At 32.9% G+C, this 24,111-nt stretch overlaps 2 protein-coding genes across 2 annotated transcripts; one reads left to right on the top strand and one right to left on the bottom strand.

Annotated features, from left to right (window-relative positions):
- The first annotated feature begins 2,213 nt into the window (after positions 1-2,213).
- LOC114406349 (probable xyloglucan glycosyltransferase 6) lies at positions 2,214-12,276 on the top strand. Its single transcript, XM_028369036.1, has 5 exons — positions 2,214-3,262; positions 5,287-5,595; positions 8,166-8,456; positions 8,532-8,645; positions 11,108-12,276. The coding sequence occupies exons 1-5, from the start codon at positions 2,489-2,491 to the stop codon at positions 11,741-11,743; spliced, it is 2,124 nt and encodes a 707-aa protein (XP_028224837.1). The 5' UTR covers positions 2,214-2,488; the 3' UTR covers positions 11,744-12,276.
- Positions 12,277-16,142: 3,866 nt separating this feature from the next.
- Positions 16,143-18,799, bottom strand: LOC114406348 (40S ribosomal protein S8-like). Its single transcript, XM_028369035.1, has 5 exons — positions 18,651-18,799; positions 18,462-18,534; positions 17,310-17,640; positions 16,511-16,689; positions 16,143-16,417 (listed from the first exon to the last, which is right to left on the bottom strand). Exons 1-5 carry the CDS (start codon positions 18,652-18,654, stop codon positions 16,342-16,344), a joined length of 663 nt encoding a protein of 220 aa, XP_028224836.1. The 5' UTR covers positions 18,655-18,799; the 3' UTR covers positions 16,143-16,341.
- Between the last annotated feature and the right edge of the window lie 5,312 nt (positions 18,800-24,111).

Raw genomic sequence — 24,111 nt, 5'->3', positions numbered from 1 at the left:
TATTCTAAAATGTATTACAATGTATTTTTATTTGATTAACAAAATTAATATATTATGTTAATAAATCAAATTGATATAATTTTATTTTGTATTTTATTAAGTCTTGATCTGATCCTTTTAAAATTTTGAATGATACAAAACTAAAAATAAATCGTTCTCAATCTATCCCTAATTCACCTGCAATGATACTTCACCATCAATAATCAAAGCAATCTAAATCAAATGACAAAAATATTACACACACTGACCAGGCAAAATCAAAATAATAAACAAAAGCAATCAAATGATTCAATTTTAAATCTTAATTAATTTTTAGAGATAAAATAAATAGTGTTAAAAAAACTTACATTATATATATTTATAATTTTTTAATGAAAATTAATTATTAATTTTGACAGAGACTAATTCTACGAATACAAAGATGAGAGAAAAAAAGAATAGTCAAAGGGACAATAACGTGATTCTTAATTGAAGTCACATGAATCACCCCTTTTTGTCTGCTATCATATACGAACCAAATCCAGAAGCAATCTCTCACCACCACCACCTTCTGTGGACTTGTCTAATCACGCTCACGCGCCACCATCTTCCGCCCACACCACACATCAAATCATCGTCCACAAGCAACAAAAAGAAGCGCGTGGGCACCCAATCAATACTAATACAAAAAGAGAAAAAATTAGTGACATTCTCTAATATCCCGTTTCTTTTCACGCATCTTTTATATCATCCTGTCTCGTTTTAATTATACACACCTCAAGAAAGTAATATATTGTACATATTTTATGATAGAATAATCTGATTTAATTAAAATTAAAATATTCTTAATGATAATTGCGTAAGAATTATTAGTAGACATGACAATGGGACGGGGCGGGTACGAGTATTATCTTCCCAATCCTTTATCTCAACTTTCTAACTTATCCTCGTACTTGTATTCGATCTGACGAGTTTAAGTTTATTGTCTCATCCCCGTATCGTATTCGGTATCTCCGATCTCGTCTCATACACAATTTAAATTAAAAAAGTATTTTTTTGTAAAAAAATATTAAAAATTTGATTTTAGAAAAATAAATTGATTGTTAAACATTTATTTTTAACTACTTATATATCAATAAATTTATTATAGCACGTGTGTCTACAAAAATAGTTAAGAAAATAATATTAAATTATGTAAAAATTCTAAAATAAAATTAACTAGTGATAAAAATTTTATGCCTTTTGATGGAATTATGCAAAAAATTCTAAAGATTTTAAGTGGCGGGGTGAGTTCAAATTCGGGTTCGGGGTCGGGATGAGTCTAATAATCTCATATCCTTACACGTATCCGACTTTTGATTATCATCGAAGAAAACCTGAACCCATACCCGGTCAACTCAGGTATTATTCGTCAAAGTCGAGACGAATTCGAGCGGATACTCAGAGCTACCGATTTTCTTGCCATAATTAATTATTAGGATTGATCTAGTGAAAGATTTTAGATAACTTGCGTAAAAATATATGTTCTGATTTTTAATATATGTTTGATTTTTATTATGTTATTATACTCCAATAATGATAATAATATTGTACAATTACAATTATATATCTACTAATGCATATCTTTTCAAAAATTTATTAGTAAAAAATAATTAATATTTTTTTAATATTCTAAAATAACAAATATTCCAAAATTGACAAATAAATAAGACATAAAAATACTAAAATTCATGTATTACTTAATTTTTTTATGTTTTTTAATGAATTTGAATGATTAATAATAATAGTAGAAGAGAAGGATTAGAAACACAATTTTTTAATACATAATTTTTTTATTAGTTGAAATTTATTTAAAAATATAAAATCAAGAGATAGTCTTTTTTTTAGATGCAAGACACATTTTCTTTTATCTCTAATAAATTTTAATTAACAACAAATGTATTCTTAACATTTTTTATGATAGAATCCATGAATTTTGATAAATGAGAGTGTTCATTATTTTTTTATTACATCATTTTTCTCTCTCTCAATATATAAAATAACACTGAAATATTCATGAATTATTTTCCTAAAAAAAATTCAAAAAAATATATTAGAAGAAGCATTCCTCCGCGAAGAACCTCTCGGCAATGGGTACGAAGTGAAAGTGAAATATTAGAAGAAGCATATATAATTAAAAAAAAAAAGTGAGTTGCTTTTCACTCTTCCTTAATAAAAAAACAGTCAATAGAAGCAAGTTGACTCCTTGGCCCCTGAAACTGAGGAACACACGCAGCTAAAAAACTTGGTGCTACCTTAATTATAGCTCTAACACCACCACTCCTCTTCCTCTGGATCAAGATTCAAGCACCTCCACACTCACCACTGAAAAAAAAAATAACACCACAGCACCAAGAAAACAAAAAACAACAGAAGAAAGATCAATCTCTTATCTTTCTTCTTTTTTCTTACACACAACTTCCCTCCATCATTCAAATTCTTTCTCTTCTCTTTTTTTTTTCCTCTTTCCATGTCTCGCACTCCCAACTACGAGTTCCAGGAATGGTGGAACAAGCAGCGCGAAAAGAACACCACCAACACCAACAACCTCGACTCCCTCGACTCCCTCGACGACAACCTTAAAAACCTCGACCACGCCCACTCCCCCTCGTCGCCGCCGTTCACGGCGCTCGACATAAGCTCTTCCTCCGCCGCCGACACCTCCGCCGACCACGACCACGACCGCTCCGGCCGGAAAGAACGCTCTCGAAGCGCGCGGCAGCTCTCATGGGTCTTCCTGTTGAAATTCCAGCAGCTCGCCGCCAACCTCGGCTGGCTCTCCAACGGCCTCCTCTTCCTCCTCCGCACCGGCCAGCGCCGGATCGCGACGGACTCCGCCTCCTTCGGCGACGGCGGTGACACTTCGCGCCTCTACCGCGCGATCCGTTTCTTTCTCATAACAGTCCTCCTCCTCCTAGTGTTCGAGCTCCTCGCGTATTTCAAAGGCTGGCATTTCAGCCCTCCCGATCCGAGTGACGTTTTGGGCGTCATTGGAGTCGTTTACTCCACGTGGCTCGACGTTCGCGCCTCGTATCTATCACCTCCGCTGCAGAGTTTGGCGAATCTGTGCACCGTTTTGTTCATTGTGCAGTCGGTGGACAGGGTCGTTTTGATCTTAGGATGCTTCTGGATCAAGTTTCGGAGGCTCAAGCCCGTGGCGAGTGTGGATTACGATGGCCCCGTGCAGAGCGTGGAGGATTTTCCGATGGTGCTTGTTCAGATTCCCATGTGCAATGAGAGGGAGGTAAGATGATGTAGGTTGCTTTGTCCTTTTTTTTGGAACCAACCGAATCTGTTGTGGATGCTGAGTTTTTTTTTTTCCATTACGGTGTCGTTTTTGTTATTTGTTTGTGATCTGGTTTGTTATATATAAATTGATGTAAATGTTGGTGGTGATGAGCGTGATTTTGTGGGTAAAGTGCAAATGCTGTGGCTTGATTGGTCTGGTATCGTAAGGGTACTGGAGTTCTGTTTGCATAAACTTCCCTGTAAGAGCTTATATGAGAAAAATTAATAAGAAAGTAAAATGAATTGAGCTTCTCTCGCATAAGTTATATTCATCTTATGCTATTAAATTATGTAGAAATTCTCTCATTTAACTTCTTTAAAAATCGAAGACTTTAATTTATAGGAGAAGCTCAATTCATTTTACTTACCTTATATTCTTCTACTGTCAAGTGCTTGTGGAAAAATTTATCCAAGCAGAGCCTTTAAGGGCTTACTAAATTAGTGCTTATCATATCATATAAGTATTTATGTTATAAGTTATTTCTGCAAAGAAATTGGGTTAAATTGTTTTCAACTTTTCATGGAAGTTTTAAGTTGTTTATTATAAGTTATTGTGGAGAGCATATTGAAGTTAGAGCTTTTGTAGCTTGGTTATGGCGAACTGTGAGGGTGTGCCTCGCTCAGAGCTTGGAGACATGAGAGTTTGGATGTTTGCTGTAACATTTTTAGCGGGATTGGCTTAGGTGTTGAGTTTTGATGCTCCGTTTTAAAGAGGGAATGATGGAGAATTGTCTTGTTTGTTTAGGGTATGAGATTTGTCTTTGTGCTGTCATTAAATGCTGCGTACCTGAAACACTACTACTAGATCTTCCTTAAACTATGTATCAACAACTACTATAGTATATTTATTCTTTTCCTAATGCTGAACTTGGGGAAGCAATTAGAGAGGCAAACTGATCGAAGCAACCAGCATGTAGCTACTTAGACCAAAATAAAACAATAGATCTGGATAAAACTTTGAGTTAATAAGATTATTCAACATGTTTATAGATTCAGAGCATAGGAAGTGTATTTGTAATAAGATAATAAGATAGGTAAAAACATGGCCTACAAAATCACACTTCTTTGAATACTGTGAATGAGTGATATGCAACTAGATGAGGCATGTGTGCAGAAGGGTTTTTGATGGCTTGAGTGGCTTGTGCTACAAGTTATGCAGTGGTATATGGCTTGGGCCATGTGTGGTTGATTAAAGCTAGAGCTTTGTAACTTGTAGATGCCAAAACGGGAGGGTGCATGTCTTGAAGATTAGAGCTGTGACAAGGGATTTTTTCTGAGTTATTGTGAGTGAGACTGAGACCAGATTAGCTGTTGGGTTTTGATGCTCCATTTTAAAGAAGGAACGGCAGAGGGTTCTTGTGTGTATGTGGTGTTTTTAGGGGAAGAAATATTCTTCTCCTAATGCTCCATTTGGCTATGTGGACCAAAACAAGATGAAAGAAAAAGCAATAGATTTGTTTAACATTCATATGCTTAATTAATAATAATTACCTAATCTATGCTTAGATAAATAATATATAAAATGTATTAATAGACAGAATAAAATAAGTGTGTAAGTGGAGCAAACCTTTTATATCAAAATGATAATAAGATGTTAAGATACGTGTCTATTTTTCCAACTCACATCCTACAAAAGCTTGCTTGTTTAATTATTATGTCTTCAAATACACTCTCTTCCTCCCATTATTTTCATATAATGTCACCATACTAATTTTCCTCTTCTATTCTTGTCTATTTTAATAGTCATATAATGAGCATTATTTTAGTTGAAAGGAGGAGGTGCATCTTCTTATCACCAATGTCACTACTAGTTTCTGTCTTCCAATCGGCCCCTTCCCTTCTTCCCTAGAATGTAAAACCAGCAAAGGCATTTTTTCTTAATGAGCTGATCAATTACTAAGAATCGGATATCTTAATTTTATATCACTGTACTCTCCTTTTTTGGGATCATTGCTTAGTTTTTATCTTGTTGGCCTGTAGGTTTACCAGCAATCCATTGGAGCAGTTTGTATCCTAGATTGGCCAAAGGAGAGAATGCTTGTACAGGTTCTTGATGATTCTGATGAAGTAGATACCCAGCAGCTTATCAAGGCAGAAGTGCATAAATGGCAACAAAGGGGTGCTCGGATAATATATAGACATCGACTTATACGTACAGGCTACAAGGCAGGGAATCTTAAATCAGCAATGAACTGTGATTATGTTAAGGATTATGAGTTTGTGGCAATATTTGATGCTGATTTCCAGCCAACACCGGATTTTTTAAAGAAGACAGTGCCTTATTTCAAGGTAATTTTATGTCTACAAATTTCTAGTTAAAAGTTTTGTTGATTTGAGTAAATGTAGCAGCATATATTTGAATATGAAAAAGAACAGTTATAGATGTTTGTTATTTAGACTCACATAAAAATGATTTCACATTTTAGATCGAACACATCCTTAAAATTAGTCTCTAAGTTGTAGAACCTGAAGGTGCTTTAGCTCCGAGTTTTAATTTGGAGATGTTATGCATGCTTTTCACACTAAAAAAATTGAGATTGGTGAAATTTTGGATCTATAGGCTCTAGCATACAATATAAGTATATTAAGTTACCTGTAATGGTCTAATACTGATTTAAAATCAGGTTAATCATCACTCAGAGCAAAGAGTGATCAGTTGTACTCATGCACAGCCATCCACCATCCTTTCATTCAAAACTGAAGTTTTGAACCATTGGTGTTTTATTTTTATCCATATTAACTTTGTAATTGGTATTCAAGTTACATAATTGTCTCACGTCACACTAGAAATAATAAAAAAAAAATCCCATCCATTTTTTAGGAATTGACTTCACATTTTTTGACACCAGAGTTGTGCTTAATTCATCTCAGCATCATTAAGTGCAACATATAGTCTTGATGGTCAAAATTTTCTTTAAAAAACTATTGATACTTTGTTAGGAGTTATGAGAGAGGGAAGATGTTTTTAGGATATTAGTTAGTCAATTAGAGGGGGTTTGATACCTTGCAGTCTCATTTGTGCAAGGCCAGCATTTTAGAGCTGGAGCACATGCTAATGCTACATAAGCATATGCTGCTGAATAAAGAGTTTGGTCCCCATTTAATTGAGCATATCAAGAAGAGCATTGAGGGAGTATGTCAGAATTCGGTGAAGCAGAAGCCCTTTCTTGGACAAGGTGGAGTTACCCATCTTTCATGGCAGCGCTGAAGGGGAAGCTCAACTAAAATGAATGGTAGCAGTTTTGACTATGGCAGTGACTTGTTGCAATCTTTGGAGACTGAAAACAATACCAAGAAGGTGATTCAATGATCTAGAACCAGACACATTGTGGTGAAGAAAACAACCGAGATGCAAAATTTGTGAGAGAAACACAGATTTATACACAAATCAAAAGGGAGATACGCAGAACACAGGAGAATTTGGGTTGCAAAAACCCTTTTTAAGATAACCCAATACTATAGTAGAAGAGATAGTGAAGGAAGTCAAACAGGAGAAGGTAGCAATGGCTCAAAAACTTCGGATTTTAGGTATTTCTGCTACTAGAATTGTGGAACTATAATCTTCATATGGCAGGCATGGAGGTCTGATTTTCTTGCAAACTGGTTGACTCACCACTGTCTGAACCTCTAGACTCAGATTTACCCATGGAGGCTAATGGGTCATCTATGATTGAGCTGTGAGTCTCACATATGCCGGTCAATTTTTCACTGCCTAAACTGCTGGATTCAAGTCTGTACGTCAGTTGTGGGTTGGTTGAAGATGTGGTGATGGCAATTAGGATTTATGCTGTGAAATGCAGTGTGAATGAAGAGAAGAGGCACAAAATTGGAATTACACCAATAAATCTCATTTCATGTCTCATGACTTGATGGACCAAGCCCAGGCTACAAGAGAGGCGGTCTGTGATTTTATAGAAGATTACTTTTTAGGTTTAATGGACCAAGCGCAATTAACTAAGGCAAGGGAGGAGATCATGACTCATGAGGATGGGACATATGTATCTAATTGAAAGAAGAAGATTTGCTTCAAGGTTACACTTTGGGGCATACATTTGCCACGACCTCATCTCATTTCTGGAGGCTTTCATGCCCAACAATCTGCTAAGATCCCAATTTGTGTTACAAACAGTATGTTTTAGCAAAAGCTCAACATCCCACGTCCCCCCATTTTGTGTACCTAAAACAGAGCTCTAGAATTCCGGCCTAGAGGACAAGGTTGAATTTCAAGAGGGTGGTGTTTTTGTTACCGAAGAAAGATTCTATTAATTAAATAGAAAATAGGAGAAAGAATACTCCTCTTTCAAGGATTTCTACTTCACAAAGGATTTCCCCTTTTGTAAAGAGCAAGTGTTCAGCTTACAAGCAATAAAACATAATAAACACTTTCCCTTCCATGACTAACTAACTAGTATCCCAACTCTCCTACCTATGTTGCCCTTCCATCTCTTCTAAATTTTAACATACTTCTAGGAACTTAAACAGGTTAAATTTGATAATGTTCTTTTTTATTCATCAAATATGTTGAGTATTTTCATTTTATCTCCAATTCTAAACTAGTTTGAATGAGTAATTCAGCTTCTTTGAGATTTCATCACTTGCATTAATGCTGCTTGTAAATTTTTCATAAGTGCGTCAATATGAACTGTAAATGTAATTGATGACTTCTATTAGAATGACAGTAAAGAGTAAACAAATCATTTCTAGATATGAAGACAATGTTTATCTTATGGAACAATGTTTTCAATAGTCTAAACAAATAGTAGAAAATGCTACCAAGTCATTTTAAATGAAAAGTCTTTCTGGGTCCTGTATTAAGAATCTGTCTAACCATTTTTCCCCTTGTTTTACTCTAACTGAAGGGAAAGGATGATTTGGCATTAGTACAGGCAAGATGGGCATTTGTAAACAAGGACGAGAACTTGCTTACAAGATTGCAAAACATCAATTTGTCTTTCCACTTTGAGGTGGAACAACAGGTGAATGGTATCTTCATGAACTTCTTTGGTTTTAATGGAACTGCTGGTGTCTGGAGAATAAAGGCCCTTGAGGATAGTGGTGGTTGGTTGGAGCGAACAACTGTTGAGGACATGGATATTGCTGTTCGTGCTCATCTGTGTGGATGGAAGTTTGTATTTCTCAATGATGTTAAGGTGCACTATATTTCAAATATTGGTGCCTAATCATTAATGATTTAGAGTTTAATATGACTATTTGTCTTCTTGCAGTGTCTTTGTGAACTTCCAGAGACCTATGAGGCATATAAGAAACAACAACATCGCTGGCATTCCGGTCCAATGCAATTGTTTCGCTTGTGTTTTCTTGATATACTTCGTTCAAAGGTATTGAATTCAGCGCATGTTTTCTTTCAATTCTTTTAAATCCATGAAATTATCATTCTGTTGTTGTTGTTATTATTATTAGATCATCAGAATATAAATATAGTTTGATCCTTTTCTGTATTTTATTTTCAGAAGAATCAGAACTATATATCCAAATTGTTTTTCAATGAAAATATCCACTTGGTAGTAAAAATTGAATTGTTTTTTTGCAAAAATTCACTTAGAAGCATACACATCATGAGACATGAGAAGATAGATTAACATAAGAAAAGTGCCTACTTGATGAGTTGATGGTATCAAATATCAAATTTTTGCTATTAGGCAACATAAATATTTTATTCTGATTTGTTTCAAACTTTCAATGATAATACTGCTGATAAAAAAAAAAGTAGTTTACATACTAGTTACTAGTAAGCTGAGGAAGGAATATATAGAACTTGTTAATGTTTCCAATTAGATGCATGAAATTATTGATCTCTTGTATGCTCTTACTTATCATATACATTTTACTTAATGTTAGATATTTATTATATTATATGTAGTATGTTTTCATCTTCTTTCTTGAGAAGACATGCAAGGGATCAAAACTTAAAAGATAAAACCCAACAACTGTTCACTTTCAGAATGTGAAGTCTACCTTGCTTCATGCCTTGGTCTGAGTAATACTCATGATGTGCATTGTAGCAGGATAACCTCTGGTCTTCCTTGAGGCCAGACACAGCTCCTAGTGGCTCCAGTAATGTATTTTAGACCTGCTAAGTTCCTCCAGCCCCAATTTTCTACACGCTCATCTTTTCTTAATAATAATAATAATAAATAATAAAAAAATGACTATCTCCTGCAGAAGTGATGTCATTTGAAAGTATCTTGCAGAATCATTAGATACTTCTCATAAAGCTGTCAACTACTCACTTGTTACCCTTCAATCAAGCCTTTAGGAATTTAAAATCCAAATAGATGTAAGACAGGGTAAGTGGTAGGCTGTGATGTGTGACACAAGTGCCACACTTAAGCCAAAATATAACTAAGTTCCTTAATTATATATAGTATAAGAATCTAGGTTATTCTTTCAAGAACACATTGAATTTCTAATCTGATTTGGGGGGGGGGGGGGGGGGGGTGTTCAAATCAAGATAGAAAATAATTGAAAATAGGCATTCAAGTTCATGTGACCATATTTATTGTTGTATTAGCATGTTTTATAGTTAATTTTGAATTTCTACAAAGTAATCATCTGCAATTCAGCCAACAAAGAAAGAATCATAATTCCAATCCTCAATCAATGTTAAATTTAAATCAATTTTATTAACCTAGATTACCAATCGATTAACCTAGCCTCAATTTGATTTCAGATTAATCAATCCTAGTTTCTATTATTTCAATTATAAAATTGAAGTCTAAATCCAATCAGGCATAGGTCAAATATTCATAATTCATGTTTGCAAGAGAAATCCATAAAAGAAGAAAAAGATGAGAAAATTTATACAAAACAAAGATTAAGCATACAAACTCAATACCTAACAACAATCCTTGAATCCTTTATATTGATAAGGTCTTTATTCTTTCATGATATTGACAATTACCATTGGAGGAGTGCAGAAATACAACAACACTGAAATCTTGAAGAAGAATCTTGGAGCTGTCAAAAACCCTAAACAATGAATTCAAAAGTGTATCAATTTGTATTCTAAATTCCCTATATCACTGTTGCTGTGTTTTTCACAATCCCTAATATAAACCTAGTCCAAACGACGACCCACAAAATGAGCTTCCAAGGAATGTGCCTTGATTGGGCTTAAAATAAGTGAGATATTTCTAAAATGGTGAGGGTATGTTCAATATGTGTGGCAGCACCTCTGCTCAAACTTAAAGGCTAAATTAAAACAACTGGAAAGCCCGAATTTTGCCTTTTTAACATTTCACAACTTGTAGATCTCTTTTTCATCTATCTTGGCATATAAAGAACACACATATCAAATCTACAACTCAACTTATGGCTAAAACACTGTACTAATGTCAATTTACAATTGCTGAAAAATTGCTTCAAAGCCCAATTCATAATTAAAATAGTTCTAAGATCACTTAATTAAAACCTACAACATCATTGATAAGGCAATTATAGGGGTAATTGATGTTTTTAAAAACAGTAATTATCAATGTGGTATAATAATTAAGCATCTTGTTATAACATTGTTAAAGCATCTACATTAGGGTAGTGAAATAATGGAGTGCAGGCTTATTAAATGCTATTTTATCACAATTATCTTTAAATTAAAAAATACTATTTAAATTTTGTACAGAACTTTTGGCTGTTGAAATGCTCATATATACTAAAGATATGCTTAGACAATTATTTGTACTGTTATTTGCCTACATCTTGCACTGTATGAAATACTAGTTTTTTCCCCATCCATTTTACTAAAATAATTTGACTTCTATGATGTTAATTCCATTTGTACCAGGTTAGTTGGGCAAAGAAGGTCAATTTAATATTTCTTTTCTTCCTCCTGAGGAAGCTTATCCTGCCATTTTATTCATTCACCCTATTCTGCATCATTCTTCCTTTGACCATGTTCCTTCCCGAAGCGGAGCTCCCAGCCTGGGTTGTTTGTTACATTCCTGGAATCATGTCCCTCCTAAGTGTTCTACCAGCTCCACGGTCATTTCCGTTTATAGTTCCTTACCTTCTATTTGAGAACACTATGTCGGTAACTAAATTTAATGCCATGATATCTGGATTACTTCGCTTTGGAAGTTCTTACGAGTGGGTGGTTACAAAAAAGTTGGGAAGATCGTCTGAGACTGATTTGGTTGCCTTTGAGAAAGAAGCTGAGCCTCTAATGCGATCTAATAGTCTTCATAGATCATCCTCAGATTCAGGCATTGAGGAACTAAGCAAACTAGAATTGTCAAAAAAAACTGGGAAGACGAAGAAAAATCGTCTCTTCAGGAAAGAACTTTATCTTGCATTTATTTTGTTGGCTGCCTCAGTTAGAAGCTTATTGTCTGCCCAAGGAATTCACTTCTACTTCTTATTATTTCAAGGGATAAGTTTTCTGGTTGTTGGCCTTGATTTGATTGGAGAGCAGGTTAGTTAAGGTTCAGATTTTGAATTTTAAGTGCATACAAATCCTCTCAGATCCTCATTCATAAAGGTCAGAATGGCCAAATCTTAAACCCATCCCCGAACACATTGATTTGAGCCTCATTGTTGTTGCCAAGTCATATGCCTTAAGTTACATAAAGTTGTTTCAGTTCCTAATGGCAAAACGTATCAACACCTTGGAAAAAAGAAAAAAGGGGTTTAACATTCCTGACCTATAATACAATGCCATTATACAATTCCTTGCCTGCCTGAATTGAAAAGGTGGAGATTGTTAGATTATAACATTTGTTATTCTTTTTTTTTTTTCACTATTGGCATACTGTACAGTCACATAGTTTCATTGTGTCGTTGCTCAATTTTTATTTGTTATCAGGCAGTGAGGTTTTGGGCACACCTGTCAGCAAACATGTGTTCATCTTTTACCATTAACTTTATTGGTTGTATTTATCATAGTTAATTCTGTACTTGATTATGATTGTGAAACTGAGCCTTGTCAATGGAAAACCTCAATGTTACCTAAGCAAACAGAACTTATTTTTAATGGTATTTAAAAGCTTGTTTCCAGCTTGTAATACAACTTGATTAAAAAATAAATTGAAACAGATGACTCAGTAGAGAAAGAAAATGTTGCAAGACCTGTTATTCACTGAATATATTGTTAATACTATTGTGTCAAAAAAAGATTGTTTATACTATTAATAAAATATTTTTAAAAGGGGAGTTTCGATGTTGAAAGTACAATTGTCACTAATTATAGAAAAGTTTAAATATGTTTTTATCCTTAATAAATACTTAATTTTTGTATTTATTTTATAATAATTTTGTTTTACGTTGAATTTTTAATAAAATAATATTTTTTTTATTCTTGACACTTTTGTTTGTTTTTAATAAATTAGTGAATTTTATATTTGTTTTATGATAATTTTTAGTCGGGACAAATAAAATTTATTAATTTATTAAGGAATAAATAAAAATTTCATTAAATTTCTAGGAATTAAAATAAAATATCAAAGACTAAAAATAAAATTATTCTTCTATTAAAAACTCAACACAAATAAACAAATTATTAGAGAAAAATGTAAAAATTGAATATTTATAAAGAAAAAAAATATATATAAGCCCTATATAAAAGGTTCAATGAGTCTATGCGGTTGAATAAGCTCTTGGAGCTCAAAAGTGTGTTTGGTTGTGAGGAGAGTAACAATGTGAAGAGAAATAGAAGAGCGGTAATTTAAAAGGTAAATAGTCATATTTTTATTCCTGGAAATATATTGTGTGGACAAATATGTCCTTAAAGATATAAAATAAAATTTAGTTTCCAAAAGGTAAAAAATGAGACAAATCTGTTCCACCATTAAATTTACTTTCATACATTACCTTAAAGAACTCGAATACGTGCACCTAGGAACACAAATGTTATAAAATTGATGTTCAAGTGAACATAGGAACTAAAGTTACACACAAATACGTCCTTAAATTTAACAAGTTATTGATATTTTCGTCTTTCAACATGTAATTTATTGACAAATATATCCACAAAATATATAAACATAAACTTAGTTGATTGACATAAATAAAAGAATACATGTACCAACAACATATTAGACTTTGACGTTTCTGATTTTATTACTACAAATATTTATTATAATGTATTATAATTATAATTATTATTTCTCTTTGATAAATTAAAATTATAAATATAATGAAATAGAATGAAGTAGAATAAGAAATGCACTCGATATGGGGTTTACCCAATGCTAAATGCAAAGGCACATGATAGATTGATATGAACATTATGAGCTGTCCCGTAATAAACCTAGTTGTTGCTGATATTTTCTTCTCGATCCCTTCTTTCACAAGCCTAGCTCGAAGAAGGAAGAGATAAGAGGGCCCTATGGAAAATGTGGTCAGAAATCCATAATAGAGTCCGACCACAACTATCGAATTAATTATCTTCATGCATAAGAATACTAGATTATCCGGTATAAAAGATTGAAAAATCATCTCAAACCTCTCTTTTTCTTTTCTATTGCAATTTTTGGATTATTATATAATTATTTTTCAACTTTCCATTTTCCAGGGAGGTATGTTAAATTCGAATAGTACCTTATAAAATAGTTTTAGTAATCAGATTAATTTATTTTAATGAATGAGATTTGGGGTAAGTTTGCCATCATGACATCACTCAAGTAAAATAATATACAAAAAATATATATAATATGAAAAAATAATATAAAAAATATATTAAATAAAATAATATATGAAAATTTAAATAAAATATTATCAAAAATATATTAAATAAAATAGTATTAAAAAAATTATAAAATATTATAAAAACATATAAAATATTAAATTAAACTAAAAAAACATTTATTTAATAAATAATTAAATTTAAAAAATTATTTACAATTAAAAAATAGAAGTCATAAATGAATTTACTACTTCTAACAAAAAATAAATGACTTAGAGGTCGGAAAAAACTATAAATAACTTAGAAGTCATAAAAAAAAGATTTACGATATATATATATATATATATATATATATATATAATTATATAAATTTACGATTTCAGTTAAGAAGAATAGAAGTAGTAAATATTACAATTTTTAACTCATACTCATAACATCTGTTATAACTTATGGGAAGGAATAATTCAAAATCAACTCCATTGATAAACTCAAAAAAAAATTACACATATTTAGTCAATTGGCAGCGTTTTCCAACATGAGCGTGTCGCCTCCTGTGCTCATTGATCTACGACCCCACGTCGTCACTTACGCTTGTAGATCTATGATCGTGTGTCGCCTCTTTGGTGCGCATTCATTTGAATGGTTTGCGTTCGAAGTTCAATGGCTTGTGTGCAGATTGACATTTATTGAGTTGGTTTCAACCGAGTATTGCTTGGCAGGCACAAGTTATTTAGTGTTCAATAAATCGTGACTTTTTTGTTGGGTTGTAGATCTTATTTTGTGACTTGTGTGCAATATAATTGGGGACGGTTGTGTAACCAGTTTTGGCAAGATTATTTTTTATTTCAGTGTAAACATCTTTATGGTAGTCTCACGTAAATCTTGAAAAATGTTTCTACCCTACGCACCACATTTGTTTCCCATGATGAACTTTTGTATTTGTTCACATCTGTACTAACTCATTTATCATAAATGATGGAAGGAATCCGGATCCGTTGGCGTTAGTAACAGGTTAGTTCAAAGTAAAGAAACAAGAGAAAATTTGAACTGAATTTAAAGATGAGAAACCAAAATTTATTTTGACTTCAGTGAGAGCACTATTTTTATTTTTCTATATACTAAAACCAGTAAAAACAACCTTTGGTTACTTTTTTTCATTTTTGCTTTTATAAATTTAAGAGTGTGGAATTTGGCAGAATCTAAGTTATTAAGGTCCCGTTTATAAAAAGATATCATGACAGATCTACAAGATTTTTTTAGCTTATTTTAATAAGCTGTAGGAAGTAGCTTATTACCAAGTGCTTAAGGCGTTACTAATAGAAATGCCAGCTTTCAAAACCCACCATTGAGCGTTCAAGACTTCCAGGTTCATTTTTTTCATTCCTGCACCGCATAACATTTTTATTCTTCCTTCTTTTTATCTTTTGGTTTAATCTAAAGTTTTGTTGGCTTTCTTTTCCTAACCCAAGACTTAAATATATTTTTATCCTTAAAATATGAATCCTTTTAATTTTAATCCTAATTTTAATCCTTTTTCATAATATATTTAAGTCAAACAGGTAATACAAGATTTGCAATTTAGGGCACTTTTTTACTACCAAAATTGTTTTTTGTTAAATTTAAAAATATGATTTTCTAATGATTAAAAACTATCAAAAACTGTCAGAATCAAATTAATAAAAAAAATTAGAGCAGTATTTAAAGTGATTAATGACATTATAATTTACTTAATGAGTTTATTATAACAGTTTTTAATTTAACCACCAGAAAATCATCCTTTATAACATAAATTAGAAAATCAAATTTTAATGATAAAAAATTATTAGAAATTATTAATCTTTTATTTCCTTTCCCGTTTAATTAACAATTTGTAAATCTTTTATCTCCTATTTGATTCACAATATGCAAAAGGACTAAAAATAACAATCTGAGAATTCCAATGACTAAAAAAAGCAACTTTTAATTCGAAGGACTGAAAAATAAAATTATTCAATTTTAAAGGACTAAAAAACATATTTAAGCCCCCAATAAATGATTATCTGTTGGTTGCTGGGAGATGCCACCCATTTGTAGGCTTTGCCGTTAAGCACTCATTCAATTAAGATTTTTAAAATTAAGATTTTAATAATTGAATGAGTACTAGCTCTTACACATTTATCTGCTATTGAAAACCCCATCCCCCAGTACCCAACAATAAGAATAGCAAGACATTAATTAATAAAAATTATAACTCATCAGTAGCAAAAACAGTTCAAAACAAAATTACGATGCCAATTTGCGAAGGACTAACAAGATAATTTGCACTAATCGATGTCCTGTGGCTCAAAACATCACCTTAAATGGTACCAGCAACACATAAAAGCAACTAAAGCCATATAAAAATTTGGAAAACACTAAAATCAAGCAGCACCCTTTCCCTTCTTCTTCTGGAGTTTTTTCATGTAAAACTCCAACTCCTTACCTTCCAGAATGTAGCTGCATAAATTCAAGAAGAAAAAAACACAATTAACAAATACGAAAGGGTTCGTTATAAACATATTAAAAATAATCACAACTCAAATAAATTACCCATCAGCTCTGCCACATTGACCAGGTCTAGAGGAAATGCAAGCAAGCAAACGCCCACCACCAAACTGCTCCTCAATGTGAGCATCAAGCTTTCGATCTTTCTGGCGCTTCTCCAATTTTCTCTGCACATGGTTACTCTTTTTGGCTTCTTCTGCAGCTGCAGCAGCATCACCACCCTCCTGCAAGTTACATCCCAGGATAAGAAAAAAGACATCAGCTTCTACACTCAAGAATGCAGAACACCTCATCCGATGATATTATCAAATACAATGGAAAGAATAACAAAATAGCACCAAGCAGCTTCTCATTTCTCATCATAAACATAAACAACAATAGGTGTTGCCCATTCCGCCATTTGTACATGCTAGTGATGCTACTAAAAGATGAAGTACTGCACTACTGCTTTAAGAAGCACAATAGCACATACATTTTATTTAGACAACAGATGTATAAGCAAAAATTCTTAAATATAAGAGAAGTAAAATACACAGATTCTGAGAAAATACATAAAAATAGAAAAATGACGGTTTTGAGACAAAAAATACTTTTCAGAACATATGCAATGAATCAAAAGCTGATATGCAATACATCAGAGTATTGGTTTCAGACATGTCTAATGTCCAACCTTATTTAAACAACCAAAACCTGCAACTGAAAATAGAAAATTTATACATATACAAGGAATGGAACTACTAAGTATTAGGCTGAAAGTTACTAATGTCGTGGTATCAAGAACAGTGAATAAAGTAAAATATCATAAAAGAAAAGAAAGAACATGCAAAAATTCCAAAGGCATCACCTCTGCAGTTTCCTTCTTGGCAGCTGTCTTCTTTTTCCTACCAATCTCAACACCATAGTGCTGAAGATACCACTGTTTGAATGGAGCAGCATCAACCTGAACGATAGCACTTTTGACAAGAGTCTGAGTACGCACAAGCTCATTGTTTGAGGCATTGTAAACCACATCTAGTACACGAGTCTTGCGAGTTACAGCTTCACTTCCCCAGGAGTAATTTCCAGTATCCAATCTCAATGCCCTCCATTTCACATTTCCACCTCTAACACGGATCCTCCTGACTGTCTTGTTGCTTGACAGCTTAGTGTTAGCAGGCTGGCGACCAAGCTCATACCTATATGAAAACACCATAATATCTTAGTTAAAGAAAGAATTATCATCACAGCTGAAAGTAAATACCAACAAATTATAGTGTATTTAATAACAAATGGTATCAAATGCAAAAAAGTTATCAAAATAGATACAAAAGAACTTACATCAAATTCTCTGTTTAAAACAAACTATACTAAGGGAAATTAAATAGGAAAGAATAGCTATTAGTAAGGCCAAAAATATTATTAAACTGACAACCAATTTTTTTATATTAAACTGTAAGGCACTCCCTGTTGGAAAAGTTCCTTGCTCACTCATTCACATACCGTCAGAGACGGAAAAAAATTGGAAAAAAAATGTGGCACACTGTAATGAAAGCTAAGATTTGAAAAAGGCTCCCATTTTGCATCAAATTCTAAATCGAAATTCTAGTACAATAACCCATTTTAATTTCCACCTCCCCTAACAAAAACCCGAAGAACAGCTACACCTAGATCTACCATATGCTCCAGAACACATAATCACATTTCAAAAATCCCAAATCGCAGTGAAAACAAAACAAAAAATATAACAATAAGCTCTTTTAAAACAAAACAAAACAAAAAAAAAAACACTTTCGATTTCAATTTCAAACTGTCAAATCCACAACCAAGTAAAGATCCCAACCATCGTACCAATCAAAACGACCAAAAATCCCAACACAAACACATCTTCCACTTTCAGCAACAACATTAGGCAACTCTAAGCAGCAAGAAAAAAAAAAAAACAACACAACAAATTAAAATAAATAAAAAATTCAAAAAATTAAAATGAATAAATAAATAACATAAAAGAGGCACGCACTTTCTCTTTTTCCTCCAGGCCTTCTTCTTGCCACCAGTGGCACGCCTCTTGTGCATAGAATCTCTGGAGATACCTGATTCAGAACAACAAATCCCATTAGAGAAAATTGCACGAACGAACACGTGAAATTAGGGTTTGCGCTATAACATAACAATGAGAGAGAAAGATGTGAAAGAAGCGTTTACTCACCCATGTTGGCAGAGAGTTGTGGCGAAGGAGCAACAACTCACTCTGTATTGTGTCTCTATGTGGCTTCCTCGCCCTCTCTTAAAACCCTAATATTACGGATTATATATTTCAACAGACGAAACCCTACTTACTGATCCGGCTTCGCTTACCCGGCCCAGAATCAGGCCCAATTTTAAGAAGAAAAAAAATATCACAAGAAATCCTTAATAAAGAAAATACGTAAATATATTTTATTATTTTAAATTATATTTATAAAAATATTTGGATAAATATTCAATTTAGTCTTTGAATTTATAAGATATTAACAATTAAGTTTTGAAAGATGAAAAAGTAAAATTTTGTCCCTAAATTTTTAAAGTACAATAAATTTATCTCATTATCAATTTTCTACTATAACTTAAACGATTATTCCTACATGACGTCGTTGGACCTATTTGTCATCCTACATTTTATTGTGTTGTTGCTATCATGGAGAGACTAAATTGACACCAATCACACCACAATCATCACCACAAGATGTCACCACCATTGTTAATCATGCCTTCACATATCCCTTCACTAAAAGGTGAAAACCACCATAGATCCATCAACCATAACCAGAGTCACCCCGAAACTTTCCAATAACAACAAATTCATTATCTTTATGAATAGTAACAACAAACCTCCATTGCAAACAACAACAACAAACTAGAATAAACCCCCATGAGTAGAATCATCTCGTTAGGGACTTGTAATCTCAAACAAACAAGGAAAAAATTGAAGCACAATGCTTCTTTTCTTGTTCTCCTTTTTTCTCTTTTTGGTTCAATCTCATTTCTCACTCACGCAAATTCATTCTCTTACACCTTAAATGTCACAGTTATAATAAATTATGAAAATCACAACTTTTTCTTTGTGTCCTTCGTGGCAGCGACAATAAGTTTCGACCTCCTGATGAATTTGTCGTTACATGGTTTTAGGGGGAAAAAGGAAGAACGGATGAAATCATGTCAGGTGGTGTTGGGCTTGCAATGAGAGACTTAGAAGCAATAGTGGTGGAGAGTGGGGAGGCGCGATAAAGGTGGAGAGGGTGAAGGTGCAACAAAGAAGGAAAGGGAAAGATTAGAGGATGATAAAGAGAAAGACAAAAGAAAAATATCTTAGTTTTCTAAACTGCTAAATTGGTTCGTCGAAATTGGTGACAATTTAGTCCCTCCGCGTCAATAACACACAAAACAAAGTTTAGAATGACAAATAGGTCCACAAATGTCACATGGGATTATTCGTTTGGGTTAACAGAGAAAAATAATGATGAGATGAATTTGTTACACTTTTTGAAAATTCGGGAATAAAAATTTATTTTTCCATCTTTCAGTGACTCAAGTGTTAACGTCTTTCAAATTCAAGGACTAAATTGGATATTTACCCAGCATATTCTATAAATTCTTTGTCAAAAATTGATTAAACCATACACATTTTAAAATTTTCAATTTTTTTAAAACAAAAAATAACAAGTCAAAACAAACATATTTTCTAAATCTTTAAAAATTAAAAATTAAAAATATTTTCAAAAATAAAAAAAATATTTTCTCAAATTAAATATCACCTAATAATTTTTTAGGTGCTCATCTAATTATAATTACTAGGGGTGGGTAAACGGGTCAGCATGTCTAGCATAAGGCCACCCATGTAAGCCAACATTGGTAGTGGACGGGGCCTATCCACTCCATACTCTTACAAGGACTTAATACTTTGGTCCACTTCTATTTCGCTGGCCAAATGGACTGGTCTGCGAGTCTAGTTTTAAAAAAAACTACTATTTCAAAATAAATATATTTTTCTCTTAAGAAATAGTTAATTACACTCAATTATATATATATATATATATATATATATATATATATATATATATAAGTCTTAATATCTCTAACAAATACTCAATTACAAAAGTTTTAATTGCACAAGCGTAAGGAGGGGTCAGCGCTGACATTGCAGAGGTTGTGGCCGTGAGGCGTGGTGTGTGTCATGGATAGTGTGATGAGAAGAAGGAACGACATAGAGGGAGTGAGGAGAAGAAATGTCCAACACATGTTGTGTCGTTTTGTTTTGTAGTGTTAAGTATGGTATGTGTTGTTGTGTTATGCGTTTAGGATTAATTGGGTTGGGCTTAGCTGGTGGTTGGGGCTTATGGGGTTTTCAATTTTGTATTTTAGTTGTAAGTCAATTTGCGGGTTTGCAGGCCAAACCATGGACCCTGAGGTCCAAACCCACATAGCCCGCATATTATGTGGGACTAACCCAAAATCTTGTATAGCCATGAATTAAAAAAAATGATTTGTGACCCACGCAGACCGTTGGTTTAGCAGGTCGGGCGAGCCCGTTTACCCTCTCCTACCAGTGAAAACAAGCGTGTTCACATTTATATTGCTATATCACTTCTTTATTGCATTAAAACTAACATTTTTTTTTTCTAATTATGCATTGATGTCTATATTAATTTTAATTTAATGATTTTTTTAGATTTTAATACATATTTGTTTATATGATTTTTTTAATTCTAATGTTTCTACTGTTTATGATAATTTAATATGTTATTTTTTTGTGTATTGCACAATATTGTACTTTTAGTAGTATTTTAAAAAAAAAAAACTGTACTTACTACCTACACATGAAAAATATGTTACAAATATTAAGTTGTGCATAAGTGTAAACATAGATAAAAGTCAAAGAAAAATATCATTTATCTAAAATTAAATAACTTTAGAAGATGATATTTATTTAAAGAATAAAAAACAATAAAATATCATTATTATTGCAAATGGATAAATAAATCACAAAGTAGCTTAAACAAGAATTCTTATCCAAATATTTAAATGGTTAAAAAATAATGATTTTGAATTTTAGGGGATGGAAATAATGAAATTTCTATACCTTTTATTTTTTAAAATTATTTTATTAAACTCTATTGTTTTAGACATATTTGTTTTCAACTTATTTAATTTTTTTCAGTTTTTTATACAAATTTTTTAAATTATTTATCTCCATTTAAAAAATATTTTAATTTTAATTATTTGTCTCAATTTAAAAAATAAATGAGTAATAAAGATAATTAATTTCAACTTTAATTCTTTTTACTTATTATTTTCATTTATTGAAATTAAAAAATTCCAATTCTTTGAATTTAACCCCCCCCCCTTCAATTTATTAATTAAATACTAAAATATTTTTTTCTTATAAATTTGAAGGCAAAAACAAGTATAAAAGTGAGAAACTGGTGTAATGGTGCAACATTGAGTGTACTATAAAATTGTTTATGTTATTCAAATGGTCAAAGGCCCAAAGGAGTAGGCAAAAGTTAAGGTTTAAATATATTTTTTGATTTTGTGAATTTTTTAATTTAATTTTCAAATTTGGGCCAATCATTAATTCTATGTTAAATTGATAATGATGTGATGACTTGGCTTTTGTGCATTATGTGACATTATAATATGATTTACAAAAAAAAAGTTAAATTACACTTTTGTTCCATCTATTATTGTTATTTTGCAAATTTTGTCTCCTACATTTTTAATTGCACAAACATGAGTCAACCATTGATTGCTCATCAAATAAGTAATTAAGACGATAATTTGATGTTATGATCTATTTGTTAATGCCTACAAAGTTAGTTGTTCAAGCAACAATAACTGATTGGGTACGACTTGCACAAGGAAGCTGATTGAGGCGGTTGGCGTGGTTAAGTTGGGTAGATTGATAAAATGATCGGGGAAATCTGCTTTGGATAGTGTGTGGGTTGTCTTAGAAGATGTGAAAGACAGCTTGAGCGGTTAGTGAAATAACGCCAATGATTTCTTAGATTGTAGGGATTTTGAGTAACACTTTAGCTAATGTAACCGTTAGTTGATCATTATAAATAGGGTCTATCATATTATAGCGAGGACACAAACATCAATACACAAAACCCAACCATTTCCTGCCTATTATTTGTATTATTTTGCTTATTTGCTTTATTTTGCCTACTTATTTAATTTTCTTTATTTCTTTTAGTCGTTTATCACTTCTTTATCGAAATTCCACGTAGGAATAACTTAATTTAGAAACTTTATCAATTGATGGAAAGCTCTTTGGAGTGGACCTGAAACCCAATCAAGGAACATAGTCCCTTGCTTGGGTCAATCTCCTAAAGGGAATTGTTGTTTGGTACTTAGTCCTTACCACGACTAAGGGAATTTCACACTAACATAAAATTGGCATGCCTAGTGGGACCCTAGTTACATCATTGAGTCTTCCAACTCTTCTAGTAGATCATCCTTGGTGTATGCAATTACAATAAGAGAAATGGAAAATGGAACCACCCACTAAGCGATCTTCAATCCATCGCACCACTGTTCAAGTAGGCATCAGGGCTACATAGATAGCTCCCACATCCACAATCATTAATGTTCGTATGGCATCCACGATATTCACTACCAAGCATTCAAATTTTATCCTGGAAGATTATGTAGATAGTGAGGGAGAAGTCCAAATACCATGGCGCCAATGCTAGATATCGCAACACCTATCCCATTTGCCATGCTTCAACAATTGGAGATAGGATGGGGGTCCATGATATCATGCAACAACTTTCCAAACAATTAGGTGATATTATGAAACCCATGGTCATGAATGAAATCCTGAAGGCTCGAGAGGAGGAATGATACCACGACCAATCCGAGGTACGAATAATTTTGTACCCAAAATTTAGCCTTGTCAGCCTTTGGTCATTGGGCATGTGACAAGTGTTGAAGCATTTGAACCTTCTCCAATGCAATTTGGTACAATGTAGATGGCTAGGTGTCTACTAAATTCTCGAGTGTTATTGGACTGTCATCATTACCCTCAACGACTTCTATACCAACGTTTCAGTCGTTATTAGGGTAAATGGGTGGAGGTACATGGGGGGACCAAAATCATCAATATATGAGGCATCATCAGCCAATGACTTGGGGGCAAACTACTCATATGCCTTTCCTTATGTCGCTCCAAAACATGAAAGGTCCACAAACGATTGGTAAACAACACTCTACTATGACAGAAAACCCCATACCCACTTGGATTGAGGCAAGAACAAGTTGGGGTGCAAATGAAGCTAGTTGGTAGGTCATTGTACAAGAAGCCTTATCAAGAGTGGATTAACAAGATAGCCCCTTTGTCGAGAGGGTACAAGATCCTAGATTTTACAACTTTCTCAAGCAAGGATGGGAAATCCACCATGGAACATGTTAGTTGTTTCACAAATGGAAAATCTACCATGGAGAACGTTAGTCCTTTTAGCTTGTAGCTTTAAATTGGCTGGCCTCTTCTCCTCAATAAAAGAAAATTGGACATGTTAGCCTTGCTAGCTTCCAATTTATTCAACCATTCTAACTCCTAGTTGCTTTGATCCTTTCTCTTGGTGTTAAGTTCATATTTCACCTCCAAATCTCTTAACCGCAAAGAGATC

This window comes from Glycine soja, chromosome 3, assembly GCF_004193775.1.
Source record: "Glycine soja cultivar W05 chromosome 3, ASM419377v2, whole genome shotgun sequence".
In the NCBI taxonomy this organism is placed as follows: Eukaryota; Viridiplantae; Streptophyta; class Magnoliopsida; order Fabales; family Fabaceae; genus Glycine; species Glycine soja.
The sequence above is the reverse complement of the archived record's forward strand: the minus strand, read 5'-3'. Positions and strand labels throughout refer to the sequence as shown.

Excerpts from the sequence above, each read along its gene's own strand:
- LOC114406349 (XM_028369036.1), top strand. The coding sequence starts at position 2,489 with ATGTCTCGCACTCCCAACTACGAGTTCCAGGAATGGTGGAACAAGCAG. Across the intron at positions 3,263-5,286 it reads CCATGTGCAATGAGAGGGAG|GTTTACCAGCAATCCATTGG; the intron begins GTAAGATGATGT and ends GTTGGCCTGTAG. Across the intron at positions 8,646-11,107 it reads TTGATATACTTCGTTCAAAG|GTTAGTTGGGCAAAGAAGGT; the intron begins GTATTGAATTCA and ends CATTTGTACCAG.
- LOC114406348 (XM_028369035.1), bottom strand. Across the intron at positions 16,690-17,309 it reads CCAAGAAGGAAACTGCAGAG|GAGGGTGGTGATGCTGCTGC; the intron begins GTGATGCCTTTG and ends TGTAACTTGCAG. Across the intron at positions 16,418-16,510 it reads CAATGTGGCAGAGCTGATGG|CTACATTCTGGAAGGTAAGG; the intron begins GTAATTTATTTG and ends GAATTTATGCAG.